The sequence below is a fragment of the Saccostrea echinata genome, unplaced genomic scaffold (assembly GCF_033153115.1).
Source record: "Saccostrea echinata isolate AGI-Se365-2 ecotype Australia unplaced genomic scaffold, CSIRO_AGI_Sech_v1 ptg000057l, whole genome shotgun sequence".
NCBI classification, from domain to species: Eukaryota; Metazoa; Mollusca; class Bivalvia; order Ostreida; family Ostreidae; genus Saccostrea; species Saccostrea echinata.
The window spans coordinates 426,597-448,791 of NW_026889806.1; the positions used below are offsets into that span (position 1 = coordinate 426,597).

General features: G+C 33.3%; 1 protein-coding gene across 2 annotated transcripts; it reads left to right on the top strand.

The window, feature by feature from the left end:
• Nucleotides 1–280: 280 nt before the first annotated feature.
• Nucleotides 281–20,424, top strand: LOC133174223 (mucin-2-like). Of its 2 annotated transcripts, none has more exons than XM_061309297.1 (11): nucleotides 281–1,287; nucleotides 6,444–6,517; nucleotides 6,629–6,705; nucleotides 16,009–16,032; nucleotides 16,328–16,461; nucleotides 16,969–17,185; nucleotides 17,754–17,909; nucleotides 18,086–18,155; nucleotides 18,379–18,495; nucleotides 18,605–18,647; nucleotides 19,895–20,424. In XM_061309297.1, the coding sequence occupies exons 1-10, from the start codon at nucleotides 369–371 to the stop codon at nucleotides 18,638–18,640; spliced, it is 1,824 nt and encodes a 607-aa protein (XP_061165281.1). In that variant the 5' UTR covers nucleotides 281–368; the 3' UTR covers nucleotides 18,641–18,647; nucleotides 19,895–20,424. The 2 variants fall into 2 exon arrangements, with proteins under 2 accessions (XP_061165281.1, XP_061165283.1); XM_061309299.1 differs by having other exon boundaries at nucleotides 18,605–18,640.
• The last annotated feature ends 1,771 nt before the right edge of the window (nucleotides 20,425–22,195 follow it).

The following is a 22,195-nucleotide window of genomic DNA, read 5'->3' on the forward strand; positions in this document are numbered from 1 at the left end:
CATTACAATTGATCGATCACGACGTACCATTAATCAGATACGTTTAAACCTTATCTAAGAGATTTGCATCAAAAAAAGACAGGACACGAAGAAGAGACAGGAAGGTATGTTCTACTTCCATGAAGTTTGCTTTTATGTCTAATTCTTATTTTTTTAAAAATAATTCATTACGATATTTAATTTATTGATAAAATAATATAAACAGCCTTTAAAAGTAACAATCTTAAAATAAAGATATCTTTTTCTTAGCAATAATATGGTTTTTCAGTATGATTACAAGTGCATGTAAGTATTGCATCATAGCAATCCTATTTTCCTCAAAGATATCAAAAGTTCTTCCATATTCCACTTATACAACTGAAAATTCAATGCCGTCTTTATCACCAACACAAAGCAATATTATCACCAAGCAGGAAACGAATACTTCAAACACAACCATTTCAACTATAACAACTGAAAACTATACTGAAACGTCCAATAGAACTGGTGATACGACGCCGACAAACAACTCGTCTTTGCACACTACATCTTCTTCGAATCTTACTATAGCAACCACCTTCAATGCCGTTGCCACCAGTTCTGATGAGGATAATTCAGGCAATGTCTCAACTACCTTTTTAGCCACATTGACTACAGAGGGGGAAACAATGACCAATTTATTTACATCGCCACCGGTAGTATCGTCATCATATGAAACAACTGAGGATACATCGTCTCCGACAAACAATAAAACAACGATTCTTACAGAAGGTTCGTCGATTATGAGTTCGTCGTCGGCATTGATATCCACAATAATGACCAGCAGCCGAACAGCCCTTCTTTCTGAAAATACGCCTGAAACACACTCTTCAAATACCGTTGTTAGCTCTCATCAGACAACTAATGAATATGAGAGCACCGAAATTTCAGACACGTCGAGGGCCACCGTACCAACAGTTACAAACTCTGTAGAGAAAAATAATACTACGCCTGAGTCCACAGGAGGTTCGGAACCACACTCGTTCTCTTCAACATATTCCATAACTACTATTACTGCAACTCAAACATCCTCTTCCGCTCCTCAGACAATGACATCAATTGAAAATAATGGAACGAGCGTCTCAAAGAAGATCAGCACCATAGTACATAGCAGTATGCAAGAGTTAGTAAGAACAACAGAAATGGACACGACCGAGACTGACATCACCGGAATATCAACACACACGCTTTCATCTTCAACCCATTCCGTACTAAGTACCACTCCATTGCATACAACTACTCGTCCGCTATCTTTTACTCCAAATATTGGTGAGAATGTTCTGTACATAGTATTCTTTGCTCACAGAATATTATTTCTTTTAATCAGATGGAATTATAATCGTGAATGCTTTATCACTTACGTTAAATATGGCCATTAACCAGACTTTTCAGATACATTTACTTATCATTATATCTATGTGTAATATATACTGAACAAATACGTTCAGTATCATTTCCACTTAGAAGACTCCTATTATCACTAAGCCCGTGTGAAATTGGTAGATAATTTAAAGGAGATTTAGTTGTTTTCATCGGAACATTTTTCAAATAGAAATCAACTTTTTCTTAATTTTTAGCTCTACTGGTCAGATACCAGAGGAGCTTATGCGACGGTAAGGTTCTAGTCGTTCGTACATCTAGCTGTCTGTCTGTAAGCAATTTTTTTCAAAACGCTATGCCTCCTACAGTTTTAATCCAATTTCAACATTACTTGGTACACAAGTAGACTACATAAAGATACATAACACTGGATAAAGAGCAAGGTTCACTTTATGCATAAAATGGCCCTGTTGGCATACCAATTTATGAAATAACACTCTATTTTCCATTTCAAACATCAAGATATAGTAGAAACTTAGTGCTTTCATTTCCTATTAAAAATTTTCTTCTGAAAATTCAGGTATTGGAAAACAGGCTTCATGAAATTGCAATGTTCTTGGATTTTAAAGAAAACAGGTATATTTGAGTGCTTTGAGAGAAGAAAAATAATATGAGCGCACTTCTTGATCCAAAAAATAAAACACGTTTTGTTATCCTCAGAAAAAAGGTTTATCATTTGATAGTTACATATTTTAGATCAGAGGTTGCGCTCTATATGAAATATCGAAAAGTTGCTTTAAAAACTGGCCGTTTCGTTGAAGTTTCCAGGATATGAGGAAAATGACGCAATTCATGACGTCATAATGAATTGTCTAGCCAGAGAATTACATCATTTTTGATAGATTCGCAATCAACAAGAGTCTAAATGATATGTAAAGCATTGTCAACTAAAACAGAGCAGTTTCACTTTTTCAGAAATTCACAGGGCCTAAAAAGGCCCTAAGTGAACCTTGTTCTTTATTTTGTTTTGATTTCTATGAACGGTGTTGCTATGGTTACTAAAAATAGAAAATTCTGCCAAATTCTTTCAAAATTCTACTTCTCCTACAATTTTGAGTCCGATTTCAATATCACTTGGTACACAAGTAGACTTAACTAAGACACATTATTCTCTGTATCAGTTTAAGATTTCGTTGACCGGTGTTGCCATGGTTACTAAAAACAGAGAATTTGTGTGAAATTCTTTCAAAACGCCACTCCTCCTATAGTTTTTGTCCCATTTCAATATAACTTGAAACACAAGTAGACTAGGCTGAGATACAGGTCTTAGATTTTCTTGAAGAATGTTGCCATGGTTACTAAAAATAGAAAATTATGTGAAGTTCATTTAAAATGCTACTCTTCCTTCACTTCTAGTCCGATTTCAATATAAATTGGTACAAAAGTAGACTACGCTAAGATACATTATTCTTTCGTCGGTGTTTGATTTTATTGAAGGGTGTTGCCATGGTTACTAAAAATAGAAAAATCTGTGAAATTCTTTTAAAACACTACTACAGTTTCAGTCCGATTTCAATATTCCTTGGCACATAAGTAGAGTACATTAAGATATATAATACTATTTATTAGTTTTTGATGAATGGTGTTGCCATGGTTTCTTAAAATAGAAAATTCTTGTGAAATTCTTTGAAAACGCTACTCCTCTTTCAGTTAAAGTCCGATTTCAGTATATCTTGGCACACAAATAGACTACACTAGGCTGCATGATTCTGAATATCGATTTTTGATTTTTATGAAGGTGTTGCCATGGTTACTAAAATTATAAGTTTTTGTAAAGTTCATTCAGTTTTAACTCTTCCTGCAGTTCTAGTCCGATTTCAGTAAAACTTTGTACACATGTAGACTACACGTAGATACATAATTCTCTTTTTTTGATTTCGATGAATGGTGTTGCCATGGTTACTAAAAATAAAAACTTCTCTGAAATTCTTTCAAAATGCAACTTCTCGTACAGTTTTAATTTGATTACAATATACATGTAACTTGATAGACAAGAAGACTACACTAAGATACATAAATATATTTATCTGTTTTTGATTTCAATGAGTGATGTTGCAATGGGTGCTTAAATAGAAAATTGTCGCCGACGTGGTGCAGTGGGTTCGAATCCCACTGTGGGACGTGAAGATCGTTCATTCGAATTAGACCGTATAAACCGAGGTCCCCTGTCGCAGTAGGTGCTGGCACGAAAAAGATCCCTCACTGCTCAATGGCTCTCAGTGCCGAGTATAGGTCAAAATTTGCAGCTCTCCATCGGCAAGTGATGGCGTCTCCATATGAGTGAAAAATTCTTGAGAGGGAGTTAAACAACAAACCAAGAAACAAAAATAGAATAGAAAATTCTTTGAAATTTTTTCAAAAGACTACTCCTCCTACGGTTTCAGTCCGATTTCATTTTAACTTGGTACACAAGTCGACTACACTAACATAAATGATTCTGTATATCAGTTTCTGATTTCGGTGTACGGTGTTGCCATGGTTACTAAAAAGGAAAATTTGCAAAATTCTTCCAAAATTTTATTCCCACTAAAGTTTTTGTCTATTTGCAATTAAACCTGACTCTGAAAGAGACTTAACCAAGGATCATTATTTTATTTATTGCTGTTCCATAGTTTCAAGTCCAAGGCTACTTTTTTCTACTTGTGTTAAGTAAAAACCAGTAGATCCACATTCTCGTCAGAAACTTCTTGTTGAGATTTTAAAGCAATCATATTACATCAATTGACTTAATATATATTTTTTCTTTTATTTGAATAATAGCCCAACAAATTCACTGATTTCATTTATTTATTTGGGAAGGTTAATGTAAGTTTTCGAATTATTTTTTTATAAGTACACTGTATGTCTACCAATTTAGTTGACAAAAACAATTAAAGTAAGTGGATTCAGTGTCAAATTTCATTCCTGTTGAAATAAATAAATGTGTACAGTTTATAAATATCAAAGATGCATCATACTTAAACACATTTAATACTTAAGTTTTAATATACCTCAATATAATTATTCTATGAATCGAATTATCTGATTGGTTCTAGACAGTCAAATGATAGGCCATAAAACTTATTTCCTTGTCGTCGTCATGTACCCACTACCTCTTCGGAGACCTCTTCCATTTATCCACAATACTTATCGTTCGTTGAACTAAAACTTTCGAGAGCAACAGACGTCACAAAATTCAAAATAGTACAAAGTTGTCATCTACCAAGTAGTGACAAAATTAGCAATCTTTTTTTCCAAAAATAATGTATTTTAAAATCAAAGATATCGGAGCTAATTGTTTGCGAAGTGACCATGTATTACATTTACCAGTAAAGTGTTGACTATTCGTTAAACTGAAAGTGAAATTGAGAGCGGTTCCGAATTTGAAAATTTGTTTTCGTATATCTCAATTTCTGCTTCTAAAAATTGCTACAGAACAATGATTTTAGCTAAACAAAGGCATATAGAAATTTTTGAAGTAATTGGAATTAATAATTATTGAGTTTTAAAATTTTTTAAAGTTTTAAAATATATCAAATAAATATCGTAAAATGATGATTTTTCAAACAAACGACAATCTTATTAAATTTTGAAAGCTTCCAATATAATAAAGAGAACTGAGCCAAAAAAAAAATCATATTCCCCTCGTGCGAAGCCCACTAAAAGAATGATTTTTCCTGACAGAATAAATCTTCATACTTTCAAAAAATTCAAGTAAAAATACATATTTTTGTCAATTGTACAACATAGCAAATGGTGTGGGGTTTATTATTATTCCAAGGTTATAGTTACAAATAAGACAATATAAAACATAAAGGATATTCGTTTTTATGTTTGATTCTAAAACCTATTGCAAGTCAAACGTTGCAACACTCGATCTTTTCCATTTGCATTGTAAAATTTTCCATTTGTATTGTATAATTTTTATTTGTATTCTATAATTGTCCATTTGTATTGTATTGTTTTTCATTTGTATTTTATAATTTTTATTTGTATTCTATAATTCTCTATAATTTTCTATTTGTATTTTACAATGTATAATTTTCCATTTGAATCGTATAATTCATCGTTTGCATCTTATATTTTCTATTTGCATTGTATAATTTCTTATTTATATTGTGAAATTTCTTATTTGTATTCGAAAATTTTTCATTTGTATTGTATCCAAGGATTGTTTACTTATTTCGTTACGATGGATTTCATTGGTCAAGATTTAGTCTGTATCGTGTTGAAAATGAGCGAGATGCCCCGGGTGCTCAAAGCAAACTTAGCCTGGTTCCCTATCTCATCCTTGCCTTGTGTCGCGGAGTATTCGAAGCATAACAGGGACAGGCAACCATGCTAAAAGCAAACAGGGCGCCTGTTTTTTTTTTATTTGCGTGCGTGTTAGAGGACGGCCATTTAGATGAAAAGGGAGCGCTGGCAGATGGCAAATAAATAATCTGTCCTTAGAAATGTTGTCTGAGAAAATAAATAATTTGATCTTAACTGGTTGAACCCCCCCCCCCCCCCCCGAAATGGAGATTTACTTTTTTTCTTCTCCTCCTTATCTCTAGTCATCTTGAACATAAGTATTCTCTCCAGCAAGAGCATGAAAATAAATAATCTGATTTGTCACCCCCCCCCTTAAGAATTAAATGACCGTCCCTTAGCATCCACGCATATAGAAGAACCCAGTTCGCTTGTTTGAACACTATACTACAAAAAAGACTAAATCTTGACCAAAGAAATCTTTTGTTTAAAAAAAAAAAAAAAAAAATAAAAATAAAAACAATCCCTTATCGCATACAAATAAGAAATTATAAAAAACAAATAATAAATTATACAATACAAATGTAAAATATAAAATACAATTAAATGTCATACAATCCAAATGGAAAATTATACAATTCAAAAAAAATTTACAATACAAATGAAAATTGTACAATACAAATGAAAAATTATACAATACAAATGGAAAATTATGCAATACAAATGGAAAAGACAAAATATTGTAACGTTTGACATGCCATTAAAACCATTATCTTACTTGTTAAACCCTCCTGGCTAATACTTGTTTTATTCAGATAATGCTGTGTTCACTATTCATTTCGATATTTCACTGAAAGAGTGTGTAAATGAATCTGCAGCTGATGAAATAGTAAGTAGTTTGTTTTAAATACTGCAATACATTATTCTTTTGGGAAATATGCTGTTCATTTCAAATATCTGAATCATTTAATTTTTTTTCTAAAATCTGTGTATTTTGTAGGAATTACACATCAAGAAAAATTTGACTGAGAATATCATTGAACTTGTCTCTGTTAAATTATTGCGCCTTAAATGCAGGTATGAAATTTTAAAACGAGAATTCAATTACTTTTTTTAAATTAATAACTTGTATAAAATAGTGGTAAAATGAATTATGTAGTATCGCACAAATCATTTACTAATCATTGCATACTTCAACGTACACTACAGCCTCTTTTGTGTGTGTGTGGGGGGGGGGGGGGGTCGTTTAGAGCATCTGTATTGCTTTTTTGTAAGTCAAAACGATGATTTAGCCACCTAAGGAGTACATTATTCACCGAGAATTTAGGGCGAGATGAAGGTGGTTGAATCATCTTATTGACTGAAAAAAAACAGCAAAAATTGTTTCATTTTATGATTCAATGATTAAATGGTACAAACTCTTTAAGCAATTCATGCTTGTTTACATTTGTTGAAGTTCTAGCCAAACGCAATAAGAGAAGCAGGTTAACATAAACAGTACCAGTTGTATTTAATAATTTTGAATTTTTTTTATCAGTTTTAGTTGTTATAAAAATAAGTCAGGCTCTTTTATAGGATCGATTTTGAAATTTCCCTAGGAACCTGTTTTTTTATGACTCTTGAAATTTCCCCAATTTTTAAGGATTTATATGAAATGTAAATAATTTTTTTTTTTTTTTAGTGTAATAAGAAAGATACATTTTAAAAGTGTTCTATCAAAGTAATAAAAGAAACTACATTCGTAAATATATTTGCTATAAACACACGCAGATATACATAATTTCCATTTTGCTGATTCAGCATTTTGCTTTATTTTACCAATAATCAAGTCGTTATTCTTCATTTCACCTTCTTACTACAATTGTTGCATCTATCTCACATAGAAGCAGAGGAAAGCCTCTGCAATTTTTAAATTCCTATCCGTTTCCAAGCAACAAAAATGGATAGTTTGGTATATTAATATAAAGATGTAAATTGTTGGGGGAAAAATCGTATAAATTATTTTCTTTGAGTACCAAAAACAAATTTGAAGAAAATGAAATATACAGTAGTCTTCTGTGTAAACTAGACTATTTTAAAATTTTCTCTGTCCCTGGCAACAGCAAATTTTCCTTAGCAGCTATGCAAAGGAGTTGTATTCAGCACATATTTATTTAATTTAAAAAAAAAACAACAAAAAACCCATATATTTGAGGAAAAGAGCAATTGCCCAGTGAGAATGGCGCCTCCACTTCTTTGTCGAACCTTCCTACGTTATTGAACATTGCAACAAATATCTTTATATCCCACGCAAACGAAGTTAGGGGAAAGGGGGGAATAGAAATCACCTTGACCGTCCGCCTTATGGAAAAACACTGGAAGCTCATACTTAGTACAGAGATTGCATAGGACCCTAGAGTGTGTCTGTTCTTGACACAAGGTCATGCCGTCAGGTTCAAGGTTACAGTCAAAATTTTTTGTCCATTCCATAACTTTGTAATGGAGAATCAGTGGAAGGTCATACTTGGTGCAGGGATTGCTTTAGATCCAAGTGTAATATGACCTTAAACAAAGGTCATTCCGGAAAGTTCAAGGTAACTGGCAAAAATGAATAAAATTCTTGTCTGGGCTATAACTTTGATTTTCTAATGGAGAATCTCTGGACGCTCATACATGGAACAAAAATTGCTGATGATCTAAGGGTGTATCTTGACCCAAGGTCATCTGGCGAGTTCGTGGTCACTGGCAGAAAAAGATAAGATTTTTCTCGGGCTATATTTTTGTAATGAAGAATTATTGTAAATTCATACTTGGTACAGAGATTGCTTTTGACCCGAGAGAATCCGACCTTCACCCAATGTCATTTTGACAAGTTTAAAGGGACACTGTGACGGACAAACGGGAAAATTGACAACAGTAGAATTTTTGCATGACACATGCAAATTTTGTTCAGTTCCTGAAGATACAAGGTTTCAGAAAATTACAGGTTTCAGAACCTAAAACATCTAATTTAATGGAGAAAAATAAAAGTAAAAAATCTTTGTATAACCCATCACAAAAAAATTCCTTTAGTTCTTCCTCTTTATTGTACGCATGCGCTGAAAAGTTAAAGAATTAACCATGGTTTCAATTCCATAGATATAAATGTCGGATGATCGAGAATTTTGATACAATCTTCAAAAAAGATGATCATAACTTATTCCTTACTTCTGCTTGCCCCAATTCAATGGCAGAATGATAAAACGTACGCTCAACTAGGACCTTAGGTCACCGGCTCAGTTCACAACTATCAAACCTGTTTACTCCGCGACAAAATGTAGTGCATTGAAACCGTAAAGTGAAAATAGAATAAATCGCACTACTGTGAAGCCTTTACAGTGTAAAACAACAATCAGAAAATCTATTTTTGTCAAAGGAATAATCATCTGATATGAGGAAAGATACAGGGGGAGCAACATTGACTCTAATATATTATAAAATATAAGTTATACAGCAATGGATTACGTAGGGTGACCTGCGGTCTCCCTAATGATATTATTATTCCATGTAAGGCAACGATATCTATTTAACACAGTATCTTACCTCTGATCTCCTTATTGATATATCAGGGTAGGCGACCTCCTGTCTCTGCATTCGCAGATCTAACAGGCAGGAGGAAGAGGTACATTGTAGGTCTTGCCCACCACCCCGCTCGGACTCTTCACTGATCCTTAAAGATAATGGAATAATTATTTGGTAATAAATTATATTAGGTGTCCTTTGGTCTCCCTTTTGAGGTCATACCTCAATAGGCGACCTTATCAGTTTAACACTCTAGTAAACCTCTGGTTAATATTAATCTTACAGAGTAGATGTATGCCCAGTCTTGCAAGGATGGAGGCTGAAGTTCTCCTCCCCTTTCCCTGGAATTTACACTTATCAAATTCATAAACGAATCAAAACTACTAGTATATTTTCCAAAATAATAAACTTAAAAAAACATGGACCCATTGTCAATTGCTTGTGGGATACATATACTGTATATGAAGGAAAAGTTGTCTAATATCATCCCCCATCCAATTACATAAATTTAGAGAATTAATTTGAAGAAATTGTGAAATTGTTTGCTTGTAAAAAAAATCAGGGTCTCAATTTTTGTTTGGAGTGAATTTGAAAAATAATTCTTCACATGCCACATTTTTTAAATTGTCTTCTTATTACCATGATAACTTCAAGTGACCTCATGTTTTCCTAATAATAAACAATATAAGATTACCTCTGGTCTACTGATTCATATACCACTTCGTCTAACCTTTGATATCCTTATTGATGTACAATATAAGACAAACTCATGTTTCCATATTCTTTATGTGGGGAGCAGAGGTAACATAAAGTTTATATGAATAGGGAGACCATAGGTCCCCTTATATTGTACATCATTAGGAGGACCAAAGATCACATTGTATTGTACATCAAAAGAAAGACAAGAGGTCCCCTTATATCCTACATCTATAGGGAGACCAGAGGTCCCCCTATATCCTACATCTATAGGGAGACCAGAGAACACCTTATATTGTACATAATTAGGGGGACCAGAGGTCACCTTATATCCAATATTAATAGGGAAACCAGAGGTCCCCTCATATCCTACATCTTTAGGGAGACCAGAGGACACCTTGTATTGTACATCAATAGGAAAACCAGGGATCATTTGTACATCAACAGGGAGACCAAAGGTCCCCTTATACCCTACATCAGTAGGGAGACCAGAGGACACTTTATATATTACATCAATAGGGAGACCAGAGGTCCCCTATATCCTACATCAACAGGGAGACCAGAGGTCCCCTTATATCCTACATCCATAGGGAGACCAGAACACACGTTATGTTGTACATCAAAAGGGGGAAACGGGGATTTATTATATTGTACATCAATAGGGAGACCAAAGATCCCCTTATATCCTACATCAGTAGGGAGACCAAAGGATACCTTATATTTAACATCAATAGGGAGACCAGAGGTCACCTTATATTGTACATTAGTAGGGAGACCAGAAGTCACATTATACTGCACATGAATACGGAGACCTCGGGTCCCCTTATTTAATTAATCATTGGGGTGACCATATTTCATATAAAAGTGTTTATAAATACGGAGACCAGATCGCATCTTATGTTGTACATTATTCAGAGACCAGAGGACACATAAAGTTGTGTATGAATATGAAGACCAGAGAACATTTTATATTGTTCATCATTTGCAGACCACTGATCACATAAGGCTGTGTATAATATGAATATGGAGACCAGAGGTCTCCATATGGTGTACTTCATTAGGGTGACCAGAGGTCCCCCTATATTGTACATCCTTGGGAGACAGAAGTCACCTTATATTTTACATTAATAGGGAAATCAAAGGTCACCTAATATTGTACATCAATAGGGAGACCCGGGGTCACCTTATATTGTACATCAGTAGGGAGACTAGAGGTCACCTTATATTGTACATAAATACGGAGACCAGAGGACACCTTATAGTGTACATCATAAGGGATTTCAAAGGTCACTTAAAATTGTACATCAATAGGGAAACCAGAGGTCACCAATTTTATACATCAATAGGGAGACCAGGGGTCACCTAATATTGTACATCAATAGGGAGACCAGAGGTCACCTTATGTTGTATATCAGTAGGCTTATGTTGTACTTCATTGTGGAGACCAAAGGTTACCTTATGTTGATCATTAGAGAGACCAGAGGTCACATAGAGCTTATACAAATGCCAAGACCAGAGGTCCTCTTATATAAAACATAATTAGGGAGACAATGCAGAGGTCATGTAAAGTTGTGAATGAATACGGAGACCAGAGGTCTCCATATATTGTACATTACAGTGTTATAGGGAGACCAGATATCACAAAAAGTTTATATGGATGCAGAGATCAGGCTTCTACGATACTAGACTCTGTTTAAGTAAAAGACAACTCAAAAACAAAATAAAGGCAATAATTATGGAAATAAGCTTCTGAACATTTAATCATGTGAAGAAAAAATTACTTCTTTCACTCCATAATTTCTCATATCTTACATAAACAAAGATTGCAACAGTTCTTTTAGATCAGTACACAAATAAAGATTATGAAATATGTGGAGATAACGAACAGTATTCGAGCTCAAAAGTCCATTAAACATTACAAAATAGGAGCGGAGCAAACACGGACCTCCTAAATATCAGAGGTGGGATCAGGTGCCATGGAGGAGTGAGCATCACATGCCGACCTGTCACACCCGCCGTGTGCTCCTTATAATGTTCGGGAAAAAACGGAAAAATCCGTGGACAACTCAGTGCGAATATTGGGCTAACAATGAGTTTGAAAAAAGTCAGTCAGCATTTGACTTAATTGCCAACAAGGTCATTGTATCGACCATAGAACTTACGAAATGATAACTTTAAACGAGACTACTGATATTCTTGCTTCATCAACTGTTTGTCAATAACTTACCTCGTTTTAAAAATTGTTCATACGTAGAACATGCTCTTCCGTATTTCATCAACTGAGAGATATCATTATGGAGATCAACTTATAAAGTACATTAATAGTACAATAGGTACATTAATAGGGAAACAAGATGTTCAATATAAAGTAATCTCTGGTCTCCCTATTCATGTACAATATACAATATTAGGTGATCTCTGGTCTCCAAAATTATGTACAAAATAAGGTGTCCACTGGTCTCCCTATTGATGTACAATATGAGTTGACCTCTGGTCTCCCTAATTATATACAATATACAGTGTCCTCTGGTCTCCCTATTGATGTACAATATAAGATGACCTCTGGTCCCCCTAATTATGTACAATATAAGGTGACCTCTGGTCTCCCTATTGATGTACAAAATAAGTTACCTCTGGTCTCCCTAATTATGTACAATATACAGTGTCCTCCGGTCTCCCTATTAATGTACAATATAAGGTGTCCTCTGGTCTCCGTATTTATGTACAATATAAGGTGACCTCTAGTCTCCCTATTGATGTACAAAATAAGTGACCTCTTGTCTCCCTATTGATGTACAATATAAGGTGAACTCTAGTCTCCCTATTGATGTATATAATAAGGTGACCTCTTGTCTCCCTCTTGATGTACAATATACAATATAAGGTGACCTTTTGTCTCTCTATTGATGTACAATATAAGGTGACCTCTGGTCTCTCTTATCATGTACAATATACGGTGACCTCTGGTCTTCCAATTGATGAACAATATAAGGTAACCTTTGGTCTCCCTATTAATTACAATATGAGGTGTCCTATGGTCTCTTTATTGATGTACAAAATAAGTGACCTCTGGTCACCCTATTGATATACAATAAATGGTGATCTCTGGTCTCCCTAATAATGTAAACTATAAGTTGAATACTGGTCTCCCTATTGATGTATAATATAAAGAGTCCTTTGATCTCCGTATTGATGTACATTATAAGGTAACCTCTGGTCACTCTAATTATGTACAATATAAGTTGTCTTATTGTTTCCGTAATGATGTACAATATAAGATGGCCTCTGGTCTCCGTTTTGATGTGCAATAGAAGGTGACCTCTGGTCTCCCTAATTATGTATAATATAAGGTTACCACTGGTCCCCCTATTGATGTACTATAAAAGGTGACCTCTGGTCTCTCTATTGATGTATAATATAAGGTGGCCTCTGGTCTCCGTTTTGATGTGCAATAGAAGGTGACCTCTGGTCTCCCTATTGATGTACAATAGAAGGTGACCTCTGGTCTCCCTATTGATGTACAATATAAGGTGACCTCTAGACTCCGTTTTAATATGAAACATTAGTTTACCACTAGTCTCCACATTGGTGGTATCTGGTGACTGTTTTGCACACTCTTGTCTCCATATTGATATACAATACCTGATGACCTCCGGTCTCCGCATTGATATGACACATTATTTTATCATTCCATATGCAAGATATTGCTCAAAGCAGGCTTGTGACAATAAATTTGATGTGACAAGGGATGATCCCTCCCATGCATCTGATCCTATCTCAGGAATTTAGGAATCTGTGTTTTATACTCTGTTTTCAAATTCCTTTGTTAATAGGATTTTTGAGATCAATCTCTGTTTGGTATCTCAACCTTTTTATTTGAATTTGTAGTTGAAAATCAGTTAATTTGAAAACAAATTCAGGATATTAAAACTAAATTTGGACTTAATTTTATTCTCATTTAAAGTTCTTAAAGTCTGTGGATTTTCCTTTTTCCTTTTTCTATAGGAACAGATGTAAGATAGGATAAATTATAGAGTGAAAGAAATATTTTCATTCTTTTTTCCTTTATTTTTTTTTTCGTTGTCTTTTAGTTAAGCAGAGTTAAGTATCGTAGATGACTGATGATAATACTGAACCATTGACCTAAATTAAACACTTTAGGTCTATGACTGAACGAATGAAGAAAAAGTCTCAATTTCCCTGTGTGTAATTTTTAACACAGTAACAAAGACATTGGTTCTCAAACTGCTGATAATAATACATGTATTGTTTGATAAAGTTAACCAGTGAAACATTTGTGAAAGGGGGAGGGGGGGGGGGGACGTCCGACACCAAGCCTTAATTATGACATCAATTTGTTGTCATGTTTTAATGTTTAAAACCATACCTTCACGTCTCTGTTAATCTATTAGAAAGATCTATATAAAGTTATTAATATAATTGTATTGGAGTAAGACAGAGAAAACTGTTTTTTTAATAAAATTCAATCAAAATATAGGGTGACCTGAGGTCACCATATTGGTACAGATGAATTTACTTTTGTGCCTTTAATGCCTGAAGAGTTCATATAATGTTTTATTACTACGCAAAATGACGAACTATTTGCGGGTGACCCGAGGTCCTAGTTGAGCGTACGTTTTCAATGTTTCCTTTAGTTCTTCCTCTTTATTGTACGCATGCGCTGAAAAGTTAAAGAATTAACCATGGTTTCAATTCCATAGATATAAATGTCGGATGACTGAGAATTCTGATACAATCTTCAAAAACATGATCATACCTTATTCCTTACTTCTGCTCGTAACTTTGACATTGTTGACATTGACGATAAAAACAAAGCGATAGATACAACATTTGTTTTTCCGGCACTTATATTTTGCAGTTTTTTTTCTTGCTTTACAGTGCAGTTGAGTTGTCAAAACTTTGCTATATTCATATTTCACAGAAATCTTTTGTTTTGTGATACAATTTTCTTAAAAGAAACACATGGTTTTGACTCATTATGCAACTTTAACAAATTAATGTATTTATCATTATTTTCCATTTTCAATTTAACAAACATCTTGTGTAAATTTTAAATCAAATTTTAGATCTATAATAATTATAAAATTTCGGATTCATCTTAACATATTTGGAATCAATCAAATCAATTATTCAAAAATTATCTAGAAAAAAGTCACAACAGCTGCTAATACATTGAGGTATCAATCAAATCAATTGAACTAGCAAACAATAATTAATCACTTACTTAGATTTATAATTATTCAAAATCATTCTCATTAATGTTAACTAGAAAAAAAATCACAACTGCAACTATACTGTTCCTTAAATACTACGTAGTTTTTAGCTCACCTGAAACCTTGAAAGCTCAAATTTATGAGCTTTTCTCATCACATTTTGTCTGTCGTCCGTCTATCTGTAAACTTTTTACATTTTTGACTTCTTCCCTAAAACCATTTAACAAAACTTGCCACAAAAGATCCTTGGGTAAAGGGGATTCAAGTTTTTTTTTTTTTTTTTTTTTTTTTTCCAAATGAAGGGCCACATCCTCTTTCAAGGAGAGATAATTAAGAATTAGTGAAAATTTCGTGACATCTTTTTTTAAAAAAAATTGTCCAAAGAACCATTGAGCCAAAAAAATTAATCTTTATGAAACCTTCATTACATAGTGTAGATTCAAGTTGTTTAAATCGTGACCCCGGTGGTAGGATTGGGCTAAAAGGAGGAATCGAAGTAAGAATATAAAGGCAAAACTTTTAAAATCTCAAGAATAGCAATGCAATGATGTCATACTGGTATTGAAGTCCTCAGTAAGTGTAGGTTCAAGTTTGTTTAAATCATGACTCCTGGGGTTGGATGGGGGATCAAATTTTTACAAATAAATATATAGGGTAAAATCTGCTGATGAAGAAGAAAAGGGCCATATTGACTTTGTGAGCGATGAACGTTGTGGCCCATGGGCCTCTTGTTAAATAAATTTAAAGAATACCTCATTGATATAATTTCTAAGGAGGGCATTATCTCTCTTCGCGTACGCCCGCGAAGTATACTCATTCATGATATGTTGCAAAATCATTTTATTCCATACGTATAAATGTGATGAAATATTGAAAGTCTTAGTCATCATTTACACTTCTACTATTTTAGCGTGCATTCAAAAAGAAATCGGAGGTAGGTTGTCTTTTTTCAGACTTTTCATTCTTTCATCTTTTAAATATTCTATCTTTCAAAAACTCCTTTTAACAAAACTCCTTATAAATAATATTCAAAGTTATTTTCAATGATACCGTCTTTATACCAAATTGAATAATAAAATAATTTCATTTGAGCTTATTTTTTTATTTTTTCATTAACTATCACAGAGTTAATTGTCAATACCATTCTGCGTGAACATCTCTTTTATACCCACATGTACACATGTATTTAATATCGTGAGAACACAACTGATATTTCACATTATACACAGATCTAGCCCTTCTGGGGAAGCTGAAGCTTTTACCGTGACTACAGGGTTTAGAAAATCTGCAAAGGGTAATGAAAGTCAGATTGCAGGAACCATAGGAAAAACAGTAGGAAAAACATATGAAATAAATGTGACAGGTATATATATATATATATATATATATATATATATATATATATATATATATATATATATATATATATATATATATATATATATATATTTGTTGTTTTGTTTATTAGAAATTACAAAAATAATTGGAGTAATTATTTTCTTTGATGCTAGCTAAAATGGCACGTTACTTTGAAAATCATTGGAGAGAGATACGAGCATATATGAATTCTTCAGACTTGTGAAATATGTGTGAAAAGACCTTAATATTTAGTTATAGTGAAATGGTTATGAAATCGATATTGCATTTCATTCAATTTTTTTTATCACTGTATATTTTAGTTAAAGAATGTAACATATGATTTGTTAAAAATAAAATAAATGCCTGATAAAAAGAAGTTAGCTTTTGACTCCTCTAAGAATTTCGAATTTAATTCAGGAGCATTTTTTACAAGAAATAATTTTCAAAGCTGAATTGGTCATGAAAAGTAGGCATGAAATGTATATTTTTACATGTTTTCTATTATTGATAGAAATTGAAAGTAAATTGGAAAAAGAGTTCAATAATCCGTGTGGGTCTGATGTGTGCAAACATGGAGTACTCAACAATAAGGGATACGAATGCAAAGCAACAGAGAATGGAACTAAATGTCTCATACAGTCGGTATGCCTCTATGAAGAAGCTTACTGTAAATATGGTGCTCACTGTGAAATCAGAGTGGTAGGAAATTCGTATCAGCCCGGTTGCAGGTGAGTTTTATATTCATACCGTGTCATTTCAAACCTTTTTTAAAATTATATTAAAGAATTAAATGTTTAGAAGGCATAAAGCTTTAGTTCCATTTATGTTCTTTTAAGGGAATGTAAATCAAACAAAAATTGAAATTTAGAATAATAACCACTGTTTATAATTTTATTGGAATCTGGTATATATTTTTGAGTTACAAAGACGTTTTATTTTTACGTGCCAAAAATAATAGCATGAATCAACTCTTATTTACACGTATCCATATTTCAGCCCCATGTACAGTCATTATCCATTTATGGATTTTCTCTTTTGCCTTATAATTTCTATGATTTGAAACCACCTTAACCCTCCATCTTTTCCTTGCTAAAATAAACCACACAAATACTTTAGTATGTTGCACTTCGCCACTTCTGTGACTTTAATTATTGATGCAGATAATTGTAATTGATTAAGCAAAAATTATTTTTTAAAACAATAAAATTATGAATTTGGTATAATTATATGCCTATTAGGAATAGACTCAAATAAAACCAGATGATAAATATGATTTGAAATTCAATTATATTACAGATGCGAGGACACTCTGTTCTTCGCATTTACAGGATTACATTGTGAGAAGAAGTCTCTGAAACTGGACGTATCTCTATACACTGCCGGGGTTATCGGGGCTCTTATTATCATTACGTTTGTAGTGATCATTCTGTTAATGAGGAGATCATGGCTAAAGTAATTATCTTTTTCTTACTTAATCATATAAAATAAAGGAAGGAGTTTTTTCCCCTGATAAAAGGAACAGTGTATTTTGATCAATTTCATGCTTAAATTTTTTTTAAAAGATCTGTGTACTGTATGGTATTAATTTACTTTCAAATAAAATTAAATCCTAATGCTCCACTTAAAAGGAAATCCGTTCAGAAAGAGCCTTTGATGTTGGAATCTCCAGATGGTCATGAGGAGTTAACAAACATTCAGGTACACATGTACTTATCTATATACGTATACTTAATTTTTATAGGGCATGTATCATAAATGAAGTTGCAATGCGATATTACCTTTTTGAAAATAACCATCTACATTAAGCTACTGTTTATACAAAATATCACACACTATTAATGTTTATTTATAAAAAGCATGTGCAAATAAATTAAACTGGCAATAAACTTTTGAATACATGAAATTACTCTTCAATGTTTAGAGCTTTGACAATCAGTCTTATGACAGAGACTATGAGACTAACTGGGATATAGAGAAAAGTGCTCACACTTACGATTATATAGACACTAAGCTAAGCGAAGTCAACTACAGCATGCAGGTATACAACATATTCGAAATATATTTAAGAAAATTTTCTAGTCCTGAAAATAAGTACGTGGGTTTTTAATGATGTTCTTATTCACTGTCTTCTTTTTGTTGTTTTCTAGATCAAACGTCCAAAGCTGGTCAGCACATACTACTAAGTAAGGTGTAAGTAAGTCATTTAGTAGTACTGATGTCTCAACAAGTCTCCACATGCCGGGCAATTTGGTTTTTATGCCCCCGGATCGAAAGATCCCGGGGGTATATTGTTTTTGTCCTGTCTGTCTGTTTGTCTGTTTGTTTGTCTGTTTGTCTGTCTGTTGTCAACTTTAACCTTGCCCATAACTTTTGATTGGTTGGATCTATGACTTTCATATTTCACATGTGTATTCCTTGTGACAAGACCTTTCTTTGGGTACCATCATATTTGACATTTTGACCTTGACCTTGGAGTTTGACCCACTTTTGCAAAATTTTATGAGACTTTAACCTTGGCCATAACTTCTGAACAGTTGGAGCTTGGGGTTTCAAACTTCACATGTGTATTCTTTGTGACAAGGCCTTCTTTTGGATACCAACCACTTTGACCTTTTGACCTTGACCTTGGACTTTGACCTACTTTTGAAAAACTTTAACCTTGGCCATAACTTTTGAACAGTTGGTGCTTAGGGTTTCAAACTTCACATGTGTATTCCTTGTGACAAGACCTTCCTTTGGATACCAACGACTTTGACCTTTTGACCTTGACATAGGAGTTTGACCTACTTTTGAAAAACTTTAACCTTGGCCATAACTTTTGAATGGTTGGAGCTAGGGCTTTCATACTTCACATATGTAATCCTTGTGACAAGACCTTCCTTTGGATACCAACGACTTTGACCTTTTGACCTTGACATAGGAGTTTGACCTACTTTTGAAAAACTTTAACTTTGGCCATAACTTTTGAATGGTTGATGCTAGGGCTTTCATACTTCACATATGTAATCCTTGTGACAAGACCTTCCTTTGGATACCAACCACTTTGACCCTTTGACCTTGAACTAGGAGTTTGACTTACTTTTGAAAAACTTTAACCTTGGCCATAACTTTTGAATGGTTGGTGCTAGGGCTTTCATACTTCACATATGTAATGCTTGTGACGAGATCTTCCTTTGGATACCAACCACTTTGACCTTTACCTTGACGTTTGACTTTTATTTAAAAAACTTTAACCTTCACCATAACTTTTGAACAGTTGTATCTAGGTCTTTCAAATTCCACAGGTGTTTTCCTCGAGACAAGATCTTTCTTTGGGTATCAACATTTTTTATCTTTTGGCCTGGATTTTGACTTGCATTTGAGAAACTTTAACCTTCGACATAAGCTGCCATACGGGGGCATAGTGTTTCACAAACACATCTTGTTTTTTCTTTTAGATGACGGAGTTACTGTACACGTATTCCTTTTATCCAGTTGTTTAAATCAAGACATTTATAGCTGTGGATGGTACATGTACCGTATGTTATGACTACTTTAATAACGAATCAATTGGGAGAAACAATGTATAAATGTTAAGACTTTTCATTACATTTTTTTTTTCATGAATGTTATGTGTAAATTTATATGATTTTGAACTATCAAACTTGAAAGCATAAAAATATTTTAACAGTAATTACAATTCTTTTCCACTTAGCGAGAAGTGTTAGTTATACAAAAGTATAAAAACAAATTGAGAAAAATCATAATTATTTTTTTCCTGAAAAACAAGAAATTGCCAAGTCTATTTTTAACTGGTAATTTTAATGAAGGATTCTTTCGTTTGATGTTCTCTATATATTACTAAATGGCCACTGCAAAGGTCTAAAATTAAAAAGAATTTAGCAGAATAATAACTTGACTTACAGATGATGGCACTGTCAACATGATGATACATACCATGTATTGTAAATAAAGATAATTTAATTTGTGTTAATATTTCTTTACATTGTCCTGACAAGAAAAAAATATAAATGTTAATCTTACATTTTTTGTAATGACAACACGACTATCTACGCTCGTCTTATACAAATTCTACTCCACTGTATTGATATTGCTTGAAGCTGATTCATTATTTGTACTTTTGACTTCTCTCAAACCCCGAAAAATCAGTATTCTCAAACTGAATTCAGCTCCACAAGACCACTAAGTATGTCCACACTCAGTGACATAATTTCTAAGGGATATCCTGACTTGAGGTAATTTATATATTTGTAACTCTGTCATATAAGATAAATAATATGCTGAATTCTAAAAGAATTCTTCTGAACAGTGATGCTCTTTGTGCAAGTAAATTTTTTTTTTCAAATCGATATTGACGGCAAAATTAAGATTACGGTCTGAAAATTAAAGTTAAGCATGCTAGTATTTTGTTAGTAGAACAACGTCATTATTGACAATGTGTGACGAAATCACACTTTTTTAAAAATATAAATGAAAATTAAACCATCCAAAATACACAGCATATTGTGTTAAAAAGAAACTTAGAACTTCGTCGAATACAATCGCACAGCGATCAATTAAAAAAATTAGTGACATACATGTATACGTTACCCTTGTCATTTGATCAAATGATATAATTGGCACGTCATTTTTCCCGAAGTCAGTTGTGAGAATTCTGCTAATCACACAGTAATAAAATTTCATGCATATCTCATAAACTTTTTTTCTGTGACACAAAGGCGTAGTCGTTCAGCACGTATCACCTGTCTAAGGAGGATGTCATGTGTAGTAATCCTATCTTGTTCCTGAACTGTGTGTTTCCCATCAAGTTCATGTCTTCATAAAATTTCGGTACAGTAAGCGAAATAAATGAAAAGAATTTTCTCTATTACGTCATTTTTATTATACATTTAACATCAAATGTATCTGAATTTTAAAATACAATGTCAATAGTTAAGTGAAATAAAAACTGGTTTAATTAGAACAATTTTCTCAAGCAAGACACGCGGAAGACTCGAAGACCACGTGGATGCTGGGGAGACAACAGATCGATAGACGAAGGCATACCTGTGACTTATTGATCTAGCACAGGCGCAGTAAAGTAGAGGTAGGGTCCAGGTAAACACAGAGAGAGAAGGCACTGTTACGCCGGATATACTGATCTCATTTCATGATAGGACATCAATTACCGGACCAGTACCTTAGTACAGCAGTAACAGCAACAGAGAGGATCTGTAACTGAATATAGAAGATTTTATCATTCGATATAAAACTTTACCTCATAATGTTGATGTACATGTAACTGTACTTTCACTGAATTGAATGATGCGGAACTTTAAATTACTGTGATTTAGTTTAGACTGTTTTGGGGATATTTGAAATTGAAGTTCCCGGGTAAGTAAATTAAGTTTGTCAGTTACCTCTACTTGGTAAGAATGTTTTTGAATCTTAATGATTATCTCCTTCAATATATTGCTGAGATTGTTGCAATGAAAATTTTAAGACTTTCTTTTGGTAACTAATTTTAAAGATGTAAAGGGCCCTTATTCGCTGTAAGATGCAATCCAATACTAATGAAAAGGCAAACTGAAAAACAAAACCAGATTGTGTCTATCAAAATAATCAACGCATTTCATTGATTTCTGTGAATGTGAGTTTATTGTATTTTGACACCATCCCTTACTCGAGGATAACTATCGGGTGCACAGCTGTTGATTTTTTTTTCCTGTATCGCCATCAATTCCATGAATGTTACTGAT

What these genes read in the sequence shown, in the direction of transcription:
- LOC133174223 (XM_061309297.1), top strand. Translation starts at nt 369, where the DNA reads ATGCCGTCTTTATCACCAACACAAAGCAATATTATCACCAAGCAGGAA. An exon ending in AATCTGCAGCTGATGAAATA is followed by an intron (nt 6,518 to 6,628) that starts GTAAGTAGTTTG and finishes TGTATTTTGTAG; the next exon opens with GAATTACACATCAAGAAAAA. An exon ending in AGGAGTTAACAAACATTCAG is followed by an intron (nt 18,156 to 18,378) that starts GTACACATGTAC and finishes TTCAATGTTTAG; the next exon opens with AGCTTTGACAATCAGTCTTA.